Source organism: Molossus molossus, unplaced genomic scaffold, assembly GCF_014108415.1.
Source record: "Molossus molossus isolate mMolMol1 unplaced genomic scaffold, mMolMol1.p scaffold_m16_p_1, whole genome shotgun sequence".
NCBI classification, from domain to species: Eukaryota; Metazoa; Chordata; class Mammalia; order Chiroptera; family Molossidae; genus Molossus; species Molossus molossus.
In genome coordinates, this window is record NW_023425344.1 from 86,985,661 (window position 1) to 87,003,410 (window position 17,750).

The 17,750-nt window shown below is 44.4% G+C and overlaps 1 protein-coding gene and 1 pseudogene across 2 annotated transcripts; both read right to left on the reverse strand.

Moving 5' to 3' along the window:
- Positions 1 to 1,236: 1,236 nt before the first annotated feature.
- On the reverse strand, positions 1,237 to 12,630 carry CASP6 (caspase 6). Of its 2 annotated transcripts, XM_036272000.1 has the most exons (7): positions 12,571 to 12,630; positions 9,063 to 9,105; positions 7,557 to 7,703; positions 6,737 to 6,813; positions 4,178 to 4,353; positions 2,254 to 2,413; positions 1,237 to 1,609 (listed from the first exon to the last, which is right to left on the reverse strand). In XM_036272000.1, the coding sequence occupies exons 1-7, from the start codon at positions 12,608 to 12,610 to the stop codon at positions 1,371 to 1,373; spliced, it is 882 nt and encodes a 293-aa protein (XP_036127893.1). In that variant the 5' UTR covers positions 12,611 to 12,630; the 3' UTR covers positions 1,237 to 1,370. The 2 variants fall into 2 exon arrangements, with proteins under 2 accessions (XP_036127893.1, XP_036127897.1); XM_036272004.1 differs by lacking the exon at positions 9,063 to 9,105 and having other exon boundaries at positions 12,571 to 12,620.
- Positions 12,631 to 16,585: 3,955 nt separating this feature from the next.
- LOC118630898 lies at positions 16,586 to 17,494 on the reverse strand (annotated as a pseudogene).
- Positions 17,495 to 17,750: the final 256 nt, after the last annotated feature.

Below are 17,750 nucleotides of genomic sequence, written 5' to 3' on the forward strand. Positions count from 1 at the left end.
GATTTGATGGCATACTGGCGCCTATATTTGTAGAAACCCAGGTCACTGCATCTGAACAAGAGGATTTTATTCAAATAAACCCTTTGACTGATCAGATTCAAGGCGAAAAAAAATTTTTAAGAGCTTTTTAACAACACCAGCTCATTTATTTTAGGTGACCAGAATTGTAGAACTTTTGCCTCCAAGGCCAGGCCAATGTTCATAAACTGAACATGGGAGCGTTTTTGTGGCTCTTGAAAGTAGAGACATGGCAACGACTAACCTGTGGTCAGAAGTTAAAGGAAAGTAAAATGTTCAGCTGGCAACAAAGCCCCCATCGCGACCACAAAAAAGGCACGAATGTCTCGCTAACCCACTAACCACAGCACACTTGGCCCTCTTTGAACTGCAACTCGTAAGCTTCAGTTCCCAAAAGCCCAAACATTTAACCATCTCAGCTTCTGGCAGGTTATTAACGAAACAATATAACTCAAGTTTTATACATCATATGAGGAAGACTTGAACCTTAAAAGGAACATGGAATGACTGACTGCTGGATGAATAGTAACTTAACATGGAATGTACTGACAATCAAATTTTGCAAGTGTTTAGCCTATACTGACTAAGAATGAATTAACTGTTCATATTTCCTCCTCAGAATGCCATGTAATAGTTCTTAAAGGCTGATTATTTTGAGTGAGAGTTAAAGTCATGCAAAAAGTAATAATTCATGTGTAGATGAATTTAGATGACCAACTAAACAAGCCTATAGGTTACATAAATGAATAAAAAATGTGAATTAGAAAAGTTTGATAAATGTGTATTTAGGGAAAACTAATTCTTGGGTTTCAGAAACCTTTAAAAATATTATAAACTTTTATTAAAATTTCACAAAATACAAGTTAAATCAGCCAGATATTAACCTTGCAACTTACAAAAGTCAAGTATTACAAATATTTGTGGATTTTTATTTATAGTAATTCCCTGAGGATTAAGTTTCTACATCTATTAAACCCTTTCACCATGTCCAATATGAAATTTTTTTTTTCTTTATTGATTTTTTTTTTTTTTTTAAGGGAGAAGGGGAGAGAGATAGAAATATCAATGAGAGAGAACATCGATTGGCCACCTCCTGCATGCCCCCCACTACTGATTAGGCCCACAACCTGGACATGTACCCTGACCAGGAATGAACCGGCGACCTCTGTGCATGGGTTGACACTCAGCCACTGAGCCACACCGGCCAGGCCAGGCAAACTAATTTTTTTTAAGTTCTCTCATTAAACCATAAAACATTTTAAATTGCTGTACCATAATCTTCAATCTAGCGATACTTATTTATATAAAAAGGGAAATCAATGTTGAATACAAATACATAAAACAAAATAGTGTTACTTAGATTTTGGAAGGAAATGCAGCTTTTTAGTTAGCATGGAGGCAAAGCAGGGGACCTGCTTCTTTCCAATCGCACTTAGGTCTTTGCAGACGTCCACTCGGCGCTGAGAAACTTTCCTGTTCACCAGGGTGAGCAGTTCTGTGAACTCTAAGGAGGAGCCAAATTTTCTCAGCATCTCACACAAATCTTGAATGTACCACGAGCCATTCAGTGTTTCCCGATGAGAATAATAACCTAAAAGAGAGGAGAAAAAGGACCCTGGAGTTTTCTGGCTTTCAGTTACTGTGACTAAAAACATCTGTATAATTACAGAAGCATTAATTCTCAAAAAGCCTTGGAGAAGACTAAGATGTGTCCGTGATACAGTTTTTTACATTCTTCTCTGTTGACTATTCTCATGTGGGAAAGGGATTAATTCTACACAGTTCTACAAAAATGGGTTTAATTCTATCTAATTACCTAAAAGTTTCCAAAATAGTAGTAGCTAGGCGATGAGACGAGATATGGAAGAAGAAAATCATAAAATTATTTACTGAAAAGAACAATCATCATCAAGTATTTTTCAACAAAGCTTCCCATGAATATGACCACAATGACACTATCGCCATCAGTAATTCCTAGTAGGCTGCTAACATCCAATACAATTAGACCAGTAGCTTTAGATTGCAGTTCTCAGGCATGATTTTTCTATAAGGTATTTTTACATTTTCATGTATCACTGTGCTACAAGATCAAAGAAATCCATTCTGAGCCTGTGAGCTTCAGGACCAAACCACTGGGTCCCAAAAGAAATACCCGATCCAAGTCAAGCTAAGGTGAGACTTACAGGAACTTAGCCAAGACAGCCAATTCTGTGTTTGTATTAAACAGCCACGCACCTTCTGCAACAGAGTAACACATGAGGAAGTCGGCTCCAGCAGGCAGCGTGTAGACTGAGGCCGCATCCACCTGGGTGACGTTGGCATCCAGCTCGCCTGTCTTATGGTCCACTACATCCAAAGGAATGACAGGCACGTCATGCTGGTTTCCTCGGCACGCCTACGAGACACGAAGGAGAAAACCACCTCCTTTACTTACCTACCCTTTTCTTCCCAATGCTATGTTTACAGCGGATGTGTAATTCAGTGCACCTTCATGTTAACATTAACAGAAGCCACCTTATAGGTACTTCACAACCAAAGCATGCAGGTTTACAGCAGGCTTAAGCTGACAGTTTTCTTCCCTACGTACATTTTCTTTTAATGTTTTAAAAATACTGGCATCCTCGACCATACAGTATAGTCTGTTGATTGAAAGCTATGGAGGAGAAAGCTTCTGTGGTTTAAAAAATTCCTCATAAACAATTCCATACATAGCACCAAAGTCACCCTTTCTTTTAAAAGCTATAGTATTTGCCTGAATGTTTATATTGAATCAGAGAATATGTTCCCAGATTGGGTTTTGCTTGCCTACTACCTACTATAAACTGTTAAAGATCAAAATGACAGTACTTGACCTCAGAAGACAGCTATTAATGTGCCTTCTTCCTTTTACTCCTATTTGAAAGTGAGATCTCAAATTCTTAACCACTGATGCTGACTCACACAAAAGCTAACATTAATTTCTACACTTAGACAACTATTATAGGTTCAGTGTTGTCCCCTGACCCCCTCCAAAATTTATATGATTAAGTCCTAATCCCCAGTACCTCAAATGTGAGTGTAGTTGGAGACGTGGTCTTTCAATTAAGGTAAAATGAGGTCATATGGGTGGCCCCTAATCCACCATGACAGGTGTCCTTATAAGAAGAGATTAGGACAGACACAGAGCCCACGAGAGGGTAGAGGGATGAGTGTCATCTGCAAGCCAAGGAGAGGTCTAAGGAGAGATCAACCTTGTTAACACCTTGATCTCAGACTTGTCCAGAACTTGTGGGAAAATAGATACATTTCTGTTGTTTAAGCTACCCAGTCTGTGTACTTTGTTCTGGCAGCTCCAGCAAACTTAATACAGCGACCTAACAGATTGTTTCAGTATTATAAACGCATCCATCAATTATGAAATGGTTAAACAATCATAAGCTGTAAAAGGAACATAAGCCTGGAGGCCGGTGTGGCTCAGTGGTTGAGCACTGACCCATGCACCAAGAGGTCACCAGTTCAATTCCCACTCAGGGCACATGCCCAGGTTGTGGGCCTGATCCCCAGTGGGGGGCATGCAGGAGACAGCCAATTGATGTTCTCTCTCATCAATGTTTCTATCTCTCCCTCTCCCTGCCTCTCTCTCTAAAATCAATAAAGGAAAAAAATTCTTATTGATATACCAGATGATGTTCTTCAGGCCTACAAATATTTTTATCCGAATATTTGGCAGGGGAGAAAGAGCATCTTGGTGTAAGGGAGAGGGTGAAAGGATGAAGCAAACGAGTCTTCATGCCTGCACCTCCCCACTGGCGTCCGTGCTCCCCAGCTCCCAGAGAACCCAACCAGTCTGAGCAGGCCGCCTTGCTCTTCCCCCTCTAGGCAGCAGGTACTTCCTCTGGCGGCTCTACCTCGACACCAGGCTGGGCCATAAAGTGGCACATTGGCTCTTTAGAGTCATTTCAAATATCAATCCAAGTAATAAAGACACTGAGAATCTTTATTTATTCCTTAAGTTAAGAAAGAATTACTACCAATAATTCAAACTGCAACTCTGGCTGGAATTCAAAAAGGGTCTTTCCAGTACTGGAGAAAGTTACTTTTAAAATTGGCCTCAGTTCTTAATAATCACAGGTATAGACCCTGGGCTTTATTATTAAGATTGTAACATCATCAGTCTTACCTGAATGATAAATATCTTGGGTTTTCCCACCAGGCTCCGACACCTGTCTCCTTTGAACAAGCCAGTCAATGTCTGAATTTCAATTTTTGCATCATATGCATAAATGTGATTGCCTTCACCATGACTCAGGAAAACACATAAAAAGCAATCGGCATCCACATGGCTGGAGGTTGATGCTAGAAGAGCCCCCAAAAGTTCATAAAATGCTTATTATCTACATATTAAAATTCAATTTACTTATAACAGAATAAAGTTATATACATATGGTTGAGGGATGGAGAAAACTTGTTATTCTTATAACAAGTGTAAAAGGTCTGTAATGAAACATACTTATTTTCATTTTAATCAAATAATTTTTACCTTACTGTATTTGATTTTGAAAAATCAAAATGATTCAAGTTCAAAGTAATAGAGTGTGAACAGACTTCATCAATTTTTCTAAAACAGAACAATGACATGTAAAACATAAAGGGGTATTATGGGGAACCCCCTTAAATATCTAAGAAATTACGGCAATAAAAGTTTGAATCAGCAAAATGCTTATTAGAGCAACTGGAGAGACCCAGAAACTACTACTTAATTCACTATGTGCTGCTGCACCGCTAATGTATGTCTGCAGCACTAAGCTTCCCAAAGAGTATTAAGACATGAGACTGATGTCCTCCAAAGCGTACAAACAAGTAATGCGGAAACCTGGTAAGCAGCCAGTTAACATTAAAAATAAAAAATAAAATAATACAATGATATACAGATTAAAGAACAGCCCTGGTGTGGAGGTTCCTCAAAAAATTAAAAATAGAAGTGCCATGTGATCCAGCCCATTCCACACTGGGGTACGTATTTGTCCAAAGAAAATGAGAGCACAAACTTGAAAAAATATACGCATCCCCATGTTCATATAGCATAACTTACAGCTTAGACATGTAAATATCCTGTGTCCATCAGTGAATGAATGGTTAAAGAAATTGTGGTATATATGCAGTGGGCCATTATTCAGTCATAAAAAAGAATGAGCTCTTGTCATTGTGACAAATGGATGGACCTAGAGGTACTACACTAAGTGAAATGAGTCAGAGACAGACAAATTCCATACCATCTCACTTATATTTCAAATCTAAAAAAAAAAAAAAAACTAATCAAACAAACCAACAACCAGACTCACAGACATGAACAGACTGGTGGTTGCCAGAGGGGACAGGAGTGATGGGAAGTGGGCAAAATGGGTGATGAGGTTCAAAAGGTGTAAACTTCCAGATATTAAATAAATCATGGGATATGTACAGCATGGCAACTGTAGCTAATAATACTGCATTGCATATTTGAAAGTTGCTAAGAGAGTAAATCCTCTCTCAAGATAAAGTTTTTTAGGAAAAAAGTCCTCATCTCAAGAAAAAAATTTTTTGGTAACTATGTATAGTAAAGGATGGTAACTAAACATTCCACAATGTACACGTATATCAACTCATTACGTTGTACACCTGAAACTAATATAATGTTATATATCAATTATACCTAAAAAAAAAAATAGTTCTGCAGAAAGTTGAAATTATATAAATATTATAATAGTCCATTGGCAAATGACTTGAAAATCCATGACATGCAGTGATTATTATGATAAATATAAATTGTTAAAATAACTAATGCAAAGTGATATGGAAATTAAGAGAGACTATGCAAATCACCAGTCTTTTGAAGTTAGTTAAAACTTTGGGGCCCTGGCCAGTTTGGCTCAGCGGTTAGAGCGTCGGCCTGCGGTTCAGAGACCCAGGTTCGGTTCCTGCTAAGGGCATGTACGTTGGTTGCAGTTTGTCCCTGGCCCTGGTTGGGTTGTGCAGGTCGCAGCCACTCGATGTGTCCCTTTCATGTCGATGTTTCCCTCTCTCTCTCCTCCTCCCACTCTATCTGAACAAAAAATGGAAGAATGTCCTCAGGTGAGGATAAAAAAAACACACAAAACTTTGGGTATGGAAGGAGTTTAAAAAAAAAACAACAAAAAAAACAGCCCCTGCCGGTTTGACTCAGTGGTTAGAGCGTCAGCCCACAGACCAATGAGTCGCGTTTGATGCTGGTCAGGGGCACGTACCTCGGTTGCAATTTGTGGTCCCCGGCCCTGGTCGGGTCGTGCAGGAGGCAGCCACTCGATGTGTTCCTTTCATGTCATGCTTCTCTTTCTCTCTTCCTCTCTCTCCCTCTCCCACTCTAACTTAACAAAAATTGAAAAAGTGTCCTTGGGTGAAGATAAAAAATATATATATATCACTGCCTAACACCTATAGTGCTTGCATTTTCAACTTTTAAATGCCAAATGAAAAGGTCTTTCCAGAATAACAGACTGCAACTAGTGGTGCGCTGAATATAAACTTTGGAGGCATAATGCTTTGTGGGGGTCTCTAAATCTGGTGGGTAACATCACCAGAGAGGCACAACCAAAAACCTATAATCCATGTCAAATTAATTGGTAAGACTTTTTACAACACAGTCATTTGGACCTGTCCTTACAGATAGGGTATTTCAGGTACTCAATCCCGTCAGAGGAAGGTGAATAGGGAAACTACGTACCCTCGTGAATTTTGAGCAGAAGTTCTTCTGCTTTAAGATCATTAAAGCATTTCACTTCAAATCCTAGCTCTGAAAACCTGGTGACAGATTAAACTGGGTATTAGCTTATGAGCAATTCAAAGTTGTCACATACCCTACTTATTTGAGGAATTTATATACCTTTTATGACACATAAGTTGTCCTTTCTTTAGAGGGAGAGAAAAATCAAATATGACAATGAAGATTTTCCCGGATCACCCACAACAGGAAAGGATTTACTAGTAATGATGACTCATTCAAGTTAGAACATCATGTCTACTGTACAAATACAGGTGACCCGTGAACAATAGGGTTTGAACTGCAAGTGTCCACTTGTACACAGATTTTTTTCAGTAAATACCTGTACTGTTTTCAATCCACAGCTGGGAGTCCATGGATACTGAGGGCAGACTATATACACTAATCTATGCCATTTTATGCAAGGGACTTGAGCATCCATAAATTTTGGTATCCACAGGGGTCATACAACCAGTCCCCTGTGGATACTGAGAGAAAACTTAGTTTTAGAGGAGTTTCAAAAGTTCGTGGATTTCTGACTGTGCAGGAGATCAGCACTCCTAACCATCTGAGTTTTCAAGAGTCAACTGTATATTTGCATTGCCTGTTAACATGTAATAGAACAGGGTAAGAAAACTCAGGCAGGTTCCTAAGGGGAAGCTGTGCCCAACTGAGCCTCATCCTCCAATACTCTTACTCTGTTATTTCTTCAGTGCCGACAAGTTTCCATAAGTAGTTATCACTTAAATATCTTATCACTTTGACATGCAGATAAAACTACTACCTGCGCGTGAGGTTGTCTCTGTCTGCGTTGGTGCCTCGCCTTTCTGGCAGGGTTAAGTGCCAGAAGAACCTCTCATGATTGAAGATTAAAGCAAGTCCTCTCTTCTTGTGGTCCATTTTGTACTTTTCTCCTGGATCAAACATTTCGCTGTTAAAGAAAATTAAAAAATCATTTTAAGTCATATTAAATAATGAGCTCCTCTAAGCCTAAGGTCCGTGTGTAGGGTAGACAGAGGTCTGCTGCTTCCTCCTTCCTCCTCCCCTGCCGGGCCAGCATGCCCCTGGCTTGTACCGGGAAAGCCTCCGCCACGCTAGTAAGGGCAGGCCTGCAATGATTCTGTACCAGCTGGTAAGAGCGGCCATCCTGAGTGCCCACCCGCAATCCCTCTACACGGGTCTCTCTCCCCCAGGTCTCCAGGATCCATCAACCGAGGCCCGTGCCCAGGGCCCATCCCATAACAACTCTTTTTTTTTTTGTTCAGGTAGAGTGGGGGGAAGAGAGAGGAACAGAGAGAGAGAGAGAAACATCGACGTGAAAGGGACACATCGAGTGGCTGCCACCCGCACGACCGACCAGGGCCGGGGACAAACTGCAACCGAGGTACGCGCCCTTAGCGGAAACCGAACCCGGGTCTCTCCGGACCGCAGGCCATCGCTCAAACCGCTGAGCCAAACCGGCCAGGGCCCATAACAACTCTTAAATATTCTGAACATCACTCTAAGTCCTTTCACAACTAGAGACAGGAACTAACCTGTATATCTACAAATTAACTCTCCAAATGTGAAAACCTGACACACTCAGTTCTGCCTTCCAGCTCACAGATCACTGTCTTGCTTTTTATTTTATTTTTTTGAGGAATGCAAGAGGTTTATTGGTGGGTGATGCTTGGGAAGAAAGCAGTTTGGGGCAGAGAGAGCTTCAAATTATGATGCAGATCTGACAAAGCTTCAACCAACCCAACACAGAGCTCTGGAGCAAAGATTCCCACCCATTCAAGGAACCCCACAGTGGGCAGAAATGGCCAGACCTTACTACTTCCATTATGTTCAATTGTTGGCTGGGAGCTTCCCAGGAAAAGCACGGTGATTGTGGATAAATCTTTAATAAATATCTCGTATGATTCCCAAAAGAAGGTGTTTCCTAAACCGACAGCAGTGGTTGTGGTTTAATTACCCCCATACTCTCTGTGCTTTGACACCAGGTCTGGCCAGTGTGGCTCAGTGGTCGAGAATCGACCCAGGCATCAAGAGGTTGCTGGTTCGATTCCCGGTCAGGGCACATGCTCAGGTCATGGGCCCGATCCCCAGTGCGGGGCACGCACGAGGCGGCCATTTAATGCCCTCTCTCTCATCGATGCCTTTACCTCTCCTTTCCTGTCTCTTAAATCTTTCCCGTGTCAGGTCCCAGGAGACCAGAGACCAGCTTTTTACTTTCTTGCTTTGATTTTTAGTCTGTTGACGACCACCACCAAAGGAAAATACCTTTATTGGAAGAGCATATTTTTACCTACGATAGAAGGCATCTGTTTCTGTCATGTTTTGTTCCTCACCTATTAAAAAAAAAAGTTGATTTGTGTTAATTTACTTTCTGACTTATGGTAATGAAACAGCAGGACCTCCCATCTGGATGCCCTTGACTCCCACGCACTAAGACTTCTGTTCTGGCATATGAAAAGTAAGGAAAAAAGGAAGAGAAACTGCTTAATAACAACAAACAAACTATAAATGAATACCTTAATTTTTTTCACCCCCAACTCTTACCAGCAAAATAGCAAAGAATATCATTCAGAGAAATGGAGAAAATATAATGCATATGCATTCATTGGTTGATTCTTGTAGGTGCCCTAACTGGGGATCTAACTCACAACCTTGGCATATTGGGAGGACTCTCCCACCAACTGAGTACCTGGCCAGGGCCTGAAATTGCTTTGTTTTACAGAAAACGTTTCTGTAAATGTTATTTAAAACAGAGAAGAAATGAAGTCATTAAGGAGAACTGAAACACACTGTGTGGTTAATACGGGAAGAAATGGGAGTTCGGGTGGAGGAAGGGCAGGGGCAGAGCAAAGGCTCAGATTCTGGATCTCCTGAATGGTATATCCGCACCTGTATGGGGACCCTCTGCTCCCAACCTGCAATCAGAGTGAATCTGTCCCATTTCCTAGAACAGTGCTGTGCAACCCAGGCCTATCTGCCATCAGGAAGGTGTATTCCTGTGCTGTCCCATGTAGTAGCCACGGGCCACATGCGGCTCTTGAGCACCTGAAATGGAGCTATTGCAACTGAGAAACTCAATTTTTTATTTTATTTACTGTCAACTAATTTCGATTGAAATAACCACATATAGCGGTGGTTTCTGTATTGGGCAGCACAGTGAGTCTAGCATCTTCTACAATAAGGCCCCATATATCCATGAGTTTGTTTTTATCTGATAAACTTAACAGCTTAGAGGGGAAAGAGAAAGTAATGAATAAACAAAAAGACCAAGAGCACAGCAGGATGCACTCTCAGATGTGGTCTCTGAGGAAGAAGGACAGACCCTAAAGTATGGGCTCCTACCCATCACCTCCTAGCCCCTAGCCAAGAGGGTCGTGTTCCTCCCTCTCCTTAGAGACTCTCCCTGACACCTGCTTGTTCTCTCTGGTCTCCTCACTGATAAAATCCACCCTAGGGTTGAAGGTGAGATGGAGAATCCAACTCGTGTCCTTCGCCAGTCACACTCAGTCCATTCCTCCTGGAATTCCCAGCATTCGGAGCCAGCCAAGACCCCACTAAGGAGTCCTCCTACCCCACAGCCCCTAAATCAGCGTTTCTCTGCCTTTTGCCTCAATCCCTGGCCTGGGTGATAAAGTGCAGATTCCTGGATCCTAACCCAGATGTACAAAATGAGAATCCTGGGAGAGGTGACAATCTTCATTTTTAACAAGGTAATTTTTATTCACACCAAAGCCTGGGAGTCAACGCAGACTAAGGTATTCTCCCCATCTCCCAAGGTTTCCTTCCTCCTCCACACACTGTTCTCCTGAAACACGTCCTACTCCACACCCAGTCTACCTGGATAGTTCCTATTCCATACACACCCTTCTGTGGGAGATATTTCCTAGTCTGTATTTTCTACTCCATACACTACTCTACTGGGATCCTTCCTACGACGCCAGCGCTCTACCTAAAGGCAGCTTGAAGTGCGCCTGGCAGAAGCTATGACAAACAGCAGGTCACCAAGTTCTTGAAGGTGAAAGCCCTGGAGATGTGCATTCAATTGGGTTTTTAAAGTTTGTTTTTCATGGGCTAAGGAAGGAGCTTTACAGTTCCTCCTAGGCAGGCGTAATTTGAGAGGTGCTTATGGGTTGTCTCCAAACATCACTCTGCTAGTCAAGATCTATAGCTTTAGGAATGACAGCTAGTTTTAAGTAGCTCAAGATAATCTGTTTAAAATGACATTCATTTTCAAAGTTAACAGATAAAGCCTTCTCAGTGTGGGATTTTTGAAAAGTGGGATTTTTGCTGTTATTGTTAGTACAATGGGCTCTAAAAACTTTCCTTAAACTAGCGTACTTTTTACAAAACTAATCACTCCTCTGTTCTCCTCACCTTAATTTGATCTCCAGATAATCCTGCTAGTTTCTGCTTGCTGATGGCCTTGCACTTTGGATGCTTTCTCACTGGGCTCCACGCCCCCTGAAGCCTGAGAAAGTGCAGTGGAGTTGGAGCTGAAAGTTAGGTCGGCCTGGGAATTCCAGTCTGCACTGTCACCATGCTAAACTCGCTGCCACCAGAGAGACCAGCTCTACCTTTGTAAACAAAGTGCTCATTTCTCCAGACCTCATCTATTGTCATAGCCTTTAGTCACACTACAGTATCTAAGAAAATGTTCTTATACATCCTATTAACAAGTAATCCTATAGTGAGTAATCCCTGTAAGCCTAAACCACACTGGAGAAGAGGGGTGCGGGGGGAGCAGTTAGAAAGAGGAATGTGATACAAAGAATGGAGGAGGTGCGCCGCCTAGGGATCCTGCCTCTTGGACCCCTGCCCTGGTTTCTACCCCCCGCCACTGGTTCCAAAATGGAAACGGCCGCAGGACCTAGCGCCGCCCCGGGCAAGGCCACTCCCTAAAACTTGCCTCTGGGGCAAAGTTTGTTCGGTGCAGCAGAGAATAAAAAGCCCGAAGGGCGCTCTGTCTCTGAGTGGCCTGCTACCACGTCAAACGTAAACAAACAAAACACACACACACACACACACACAAAACAACTGGCCTGGACTCTGTGGCTCAGTGGATTGAGCTTGGTCCCATGGACTGAGATCCGGTTCAATTCCCAGTCAGGGCACGTGCCTGGGTTTCGAGCTCACCCCCGGTAAGGGCGTGCAGGAGGCAGCCTCTCACAACCGGGTTTGTTTTTTTTTCTCTCTCTCTCAAAAAAAAAAAAAAAAAAAAAAAAGAGAGAGAGAGAAAGAAAAAAATAATATATATACTGGCCAGGCTCGGAATTCCTCAGCTTTAGCAGTAAGTTGATCAGTAAGTTCTACAGCACACGGTTAGCAGTTGATTATTCTGCAGAGAAGAGGGCTGTGGTTTGAACCCACACCCACGGCGGCAGGTTCCGGTGCCGGAGCGCGGTCCTGGGCTGCACCCCCGCAAGCCTGGCTGTCTCCAGCTTTCCGGGCACGCCAGGGGTGCCGGCCAGGCTCGCACCATTACTGCATGCAACCACTTCCTTAACTTTTCCTTAGAAGTGAGAAAACAGAACCAGACCCAACTTCCACTCCAAAGCCAACGGTCCGTGCCCAGGCGCGGGGGGCCTGGAACGAGGGAGCGGCCGGCGCCCGGGAGCTCGCCGGGAGGACAAAGGAGCCCGCCCGCCCCGAGCGCCAGGAGGGCGGCGAGCTCCCCGCGCTGTTTGCGGGGCCAAGGGCTACACTGCCCCCACCGGGCCCGAGCGCTCCCCTCCAGGACCCCCAACTGCCTCCGGCCGCGCAGCAAAGCCAGGGGAGCCCGCGCCCTAGGCACCCCCTACCTGCAGGGCCAGCGTCCCGGGAGCTCGGCACCGAGCTCATCGCGGCCGAGCACGGGGGCCGCTTCCTGGAGCCGGGTCGCAGCACCGCCCCTTCCTCCGCGTCGCGCCCCGGCCGAGTCTCTGCGGGTTTAGGCTCCTTCCCTCCCTCCGCAGCTCCCCGGCCGCAGCGCCTCGGGCGGGGCGGGGGCCGCAGCTCCGCCGCCCGGAGCCTGGAGAGACTACCCGGCCACAGGGAAGTGCCAGCGGCCACCGCGAGGCCTGAGAGTGGCCGGGGTTGGAGACCCGGGCGACATTAGATCACCTGCAGGCAATCCTGCCCCAAACGTTTGCTCTTCCCGACTCGCCTAAAAGTTAAGGATGTTGTGTGCCTTTGTGTTTCAGGTTGTGAAGCCTGAGGACTAAGAAGGGCTCCTGGTGGCTAACTGGCTGGGGGTGAGGGGTGAGGGGTGAGGGGTGCGAGGGAGAAGCAGAGCCTAGCAGCCGTTTCTGCACAGGGGCCTCTCATGCAACCTGCACTCGCAGAGAAGCCTCTGGGCTGAACTGCCTGCCCGGGCACTGAACTGCCTCCCTGCCTGGCTGCACTGTTTCCGCTCGCTGAGCCAGCCCTTATAAAGCAGTTTCTGGAATCCTATTGAAACCAGTAGGAATGAGGCTTTCCCCATCCAGTAAGAGCTGGCTCAGTTCTGACCAGTTAGGGACCAGGGGTGGGTACTTCGGTCTATAAACCAGCTCTCAGGCTTGCTAGGGGGTGCACTTTTCAACCCCCGCTTCTTGGTGTGGCATGGGGGCACCTGGCCCCAGGCAGCTTGCCCACCCTGTTATTTTTCAGGTGATGTTGCCACTGCCCAGTGCTGTCTTCACAGGCACGCTGTATAACTGCTGAACTGCTTGCACAAAATAGTTTCCTTCTTCAACGCACCGCAAATTGGGGATTCCTGTTGGCATTTGAATTGGCACTGGCCATGGGTTGACAACATGTAGTTCTTTCCCCAGTGCAAGTTACTTTATAGGCTTTGTAATAATTTAACGCTCTTTGTATAGGAGATTTGGGCTGAAGTAAACTAGAGGCAACTGCAGGATTTTCAAGCCTGGCTTTCATAGGTAGAGCTTGTGAACAGTTGACATAAGTGGAGTCATTTTAAAGTAGAGCCAGAGCAACCATTCTAGATAAGCTGCTTGCACGTCTTGCTCCCAGAACCCTTGCAATGTTTTAACTGGGCAAAATAACCTTTGGAGTGGGTGAAGCAACACTGTCTTACAACTGTACATAAAGCTAACAGGAAAACAAATACCCTGCCCAAGAGGACTGATGATTATGGACATTCTTTAACATCCGTAATTACAGATATAGCGAGCCATAATCTTTTTGCTGGTGTAGCGTCTTGCTTTGATGTTGATGAAAACAGTGAAGCACAATAAACTGAAGTGCAATAAAATGAAGTGTGCCTGTATAACGAAAGAGTAACAGCCTGTTAATACCAATAGAAAGTTCTTCCTTCCATTTATATAATTATTTCTTTTCCTTTTCTCATAAAAAACTGTTGCCTTCACCCTGAATTTGGAACACAATTTGGGTTTTTGCCTGAATTCTATGTTCTTGATTGCAATTCTGTGATCTCAAATAAATGCTTGTTGCCTCTCACTTTGACTTATTATTTTTAAGTGAACAAGCTGTTGACTGGAAATCAGAATCAACTAGTTATTCTGACATCAAAATAATTTATATGAGAAAAATAAAAAATTGCAATCTGATGCATGCAGACATGGTGAGCCCCATGCGTACACCAGACTGGACCAAGATGGAGAAAAAACTTAGGAAGGGAAGAGAAAGTTAAGGGAGGGTCTGTTACATCCATAGAATTCTGTATAAACTATTCTTCCTATAGGGTTGTGAAGATGACACAGAGTCCTCAACTCCTCCTATAAAGCCCTAGCTCCTCCCACAGACCCTTCTGATTGATTGTGTCCAGGTTAAGTCTCTGACATAATTTTTATCAAAGCTAATTTGGGAAAGGAATTGTGCAGAAATTGGGAGCCAGGACTTTGAGGGTCTACAGATTATGGTTTCTCTTGAGTCAAAGCATGCTGTCCTCACTCATAAAATGTTGCCCGGTGTGCAAATTCGTGTGATGGGGCACTCAGAGTTTATTTAAATGAGATCCTCCTTGGGTGGTTGCCTATTGGGTAAATTTGTTTCAATGAACAACTCTTTAAAACTGGATGAAAAGGTGGCTTTATCTTTTGTAACTCCTCTGGGCCTTGTCATTTAAAAAGTAACCAACTTCAGCCCTGGCTGGTTTGGCTCAGCAGTTAGAGCGTCGACCTGCGGACCATAAAGTCCAGGGTTTGATTCTGGCGAAGGGCATGTACTTCAGTTGCAGTTCATCCCCAGCCCCAGTAGGGGTCTGCGGTGGCAGGTGGCAACCAATTGATGTGTTTCTCTCACATCGATGTTTCTCTCTCTCCCTCCCACTCTGTCTGAAGAGAAATGTAAAAATATCCTCTGGTAAGGATTTTTTTAAAAGTAACCAACTTCAGATCGGGGGAAAAAATGCATTAGGGTACCATTTTTAATACATAAAAACATGCATAAGGGATACTTAAGAAATAAGTAAAGGGTCTGTCTTCTACATATGTTACCCAATTATTTGGGAAAAATAAAATCTAATTTGATAACTTTTCCTACATGTGCTTGTGGTTCAAAAATCATGCTTGGTCATTAAATAGAATATGAAATCAAAGGACAAGGATTTTACTCACCCCATGCCATTTACAGTTCATTTCATGGCATGCATAAAATGTTTCCAGAAATCACTATTTTAGTTACTAATTCTACAGTTAAGATATGGAATATCATCATCTCCCTCATATAGTTGTTGTGACGATTGAGTTAAATGACTATACTCAGAAGAGTGCCTGGCTTGTGGAGCGCTCAATGAATTATTTTTATCATCTTACTCTCATTGAAAGCAGGACTGGCTTTCTTTTGGTTCCCGTATTACGGAGCCCAGTTGCCTAGCTAGCATATAGGAGGCTCTTAATAAATATTTATCCATTGCATGAGGTTCAGGCTTTCAGCATTCACACTCAGGACTTTAACCAGTTTGAATGAGTTATCTGACCACCAGAGCTTCCTGTCCTCTTGCCTAATCTTCAGCATCTCCTCTGCTTGAGTCCTGAAAACGCTCTCTGTATAGGAGTGGAACCGGTTGGTTGACCTTCCACTTAGCTGGAAGGAGCAGATGAAAGGAATTTATGTTTTTCCCCTAAGTATCTTGATATCTCAGAATAATGTTTTTTTGTTTTTGTTTTTGTGTATCATATGTGGTTATACCAGGGTAGGCAAAAGTAAATATACAGTTGGGAGTATGGGAAACAGAATTTGTTCTTGTATTATCATTATTAATTTTTGTATTATTTTCTGTGTTTTGTTTTATACAATTTTATTTTTTAAAATCTTGTTCATACAGGCACTGGCACATTTAAACACAAACTACACGCACAGCCCTCCCTGTGACCTAGGGAAGTAGTCAGGACCGACCACACTGAGGAACCTAAAGTGCTGGCAGAAGGCACTTCCTCAGCTGTCCCGGGGCAGTGACGGGCAGTCTGGGTGGACACACGCGCATAGGGACAGCTTCTCGAAGCAGAAGCCCAGCGGGCAGTCGAGGTGGGGCAAAGATGAGAGAGGAGCCCTTGGCTGTTTCTGGTTTTGATGACCTTAAACCTACTTTTAACTCTCCTGAGAGTGAAAAACAGAAGGAGTCGGAATCGGAAGAAAAGATGAAATCTCAGAATGCAGTTACTGGAGGGGGTGTGGTGGCTGTGAAATCACTTTTCCCCGCGGCAAGCGGAGCCCTTGGTTCTCACGTTGAAGTTCTGTGACATCAGAGAAAAAGCATCAGGGAGAAGACTTCAGACTAAGCAGGTGTTGTGTTCGTTATAAATGCTCAGTGATTAGCAAGTCTACAGCATTACAGTTAGAGGTAGATAACAGTCCACGTTCCCATGGCATCTAGTAATTGAGTATCTGGACATCGAACAGGTCACACATGCCTTCGCTGTCATCTAGGTTAAAGCTGCAGTCGTCCGCGGGGTGGGTGAGAGCGCAGGAGAGAGGAGGCATCAAGGCATCAAGGTATCTCCAGTAGGAGACCCTGAAGCCCGAGCTGTGGCCGGTGCGTGCCGGGGGCCCAGGCTCCTCCGGGGGGGCTCCGAGGGGCTCCGAGGGGCTGGGCTGGGCTTATGCGGAGTCAGGGGCGCTGAGGGCTGAGAGGAGGGCTGCGTGAGGTCGTCTGGTGGGGGGACAGGACAAACCACGGGCTGGGACGAACTGGACTCTGTTGATAAGCAGCATGTGAATGGGGCCCGAATGGCTCTTCAGGTTGATCTGGTATTTCTTCTCTGTTCTGACCCATCTCTGGAATCGGGACCTCCAGCTGCGTACCAGAAGGCGCCTGAAGATGTCCTCGTGAGTCACATAGGAAAACCTGCTGCTGACGGGGTCGTCCATCTGCTGATCGAGCCCCCTTTCCTTCAGGTCCAGGTGGTCGAGCTCAGCCTTCAGGGCGCTCAGTCTCTCAGGACTTCTTTCGTGTGCGGCCAGCGCCCACACCTTTCCGCTGGATGCTGTTTTTCTACTCCTTCTCCATCAGGTCGATCCTCTCCGAGACGTTGGTGATGTCATAAATCCTTCTTTTCTACCGCACGACCAAAGTGTCTGCAGCCGCCTTGAGGTCCAGCACTCCGTCCTGCGCCTCCAGCAGCAGCGACACAACACGAACTTGGCGGTGAGCAGCCCCAGGCTTTTCCTATGCTGGCAGCTCCCGGCCAGCGGGGAGCCCCGATGCGGGTGGGGGACGGCGGGCGGCCGATGGCCCTGGGGCGCCTGCAGCCCCGAGCTCCAGGCCTCCTCCATGGCCATTGTATCATTTTCTATATGAGCATCTGTAAACCTACTTTTGCCCACTCCTGTGTATTTTAAAGTAAGATTTTATTTTGTCTACCTTAAGACATATACATACAAAGCACTTTGGGATACTTATTTCAGAAGTATAAATGTATACTTTTACCCTTTTAAAGCAATAGCTATCCTGCCAGTAAAATGAATAAGTGCCCGGGATTGGGAAACAGGCTGCCTAGGTTCTAATCCTGGCTCCACCAATTTATTAACTGTGAGG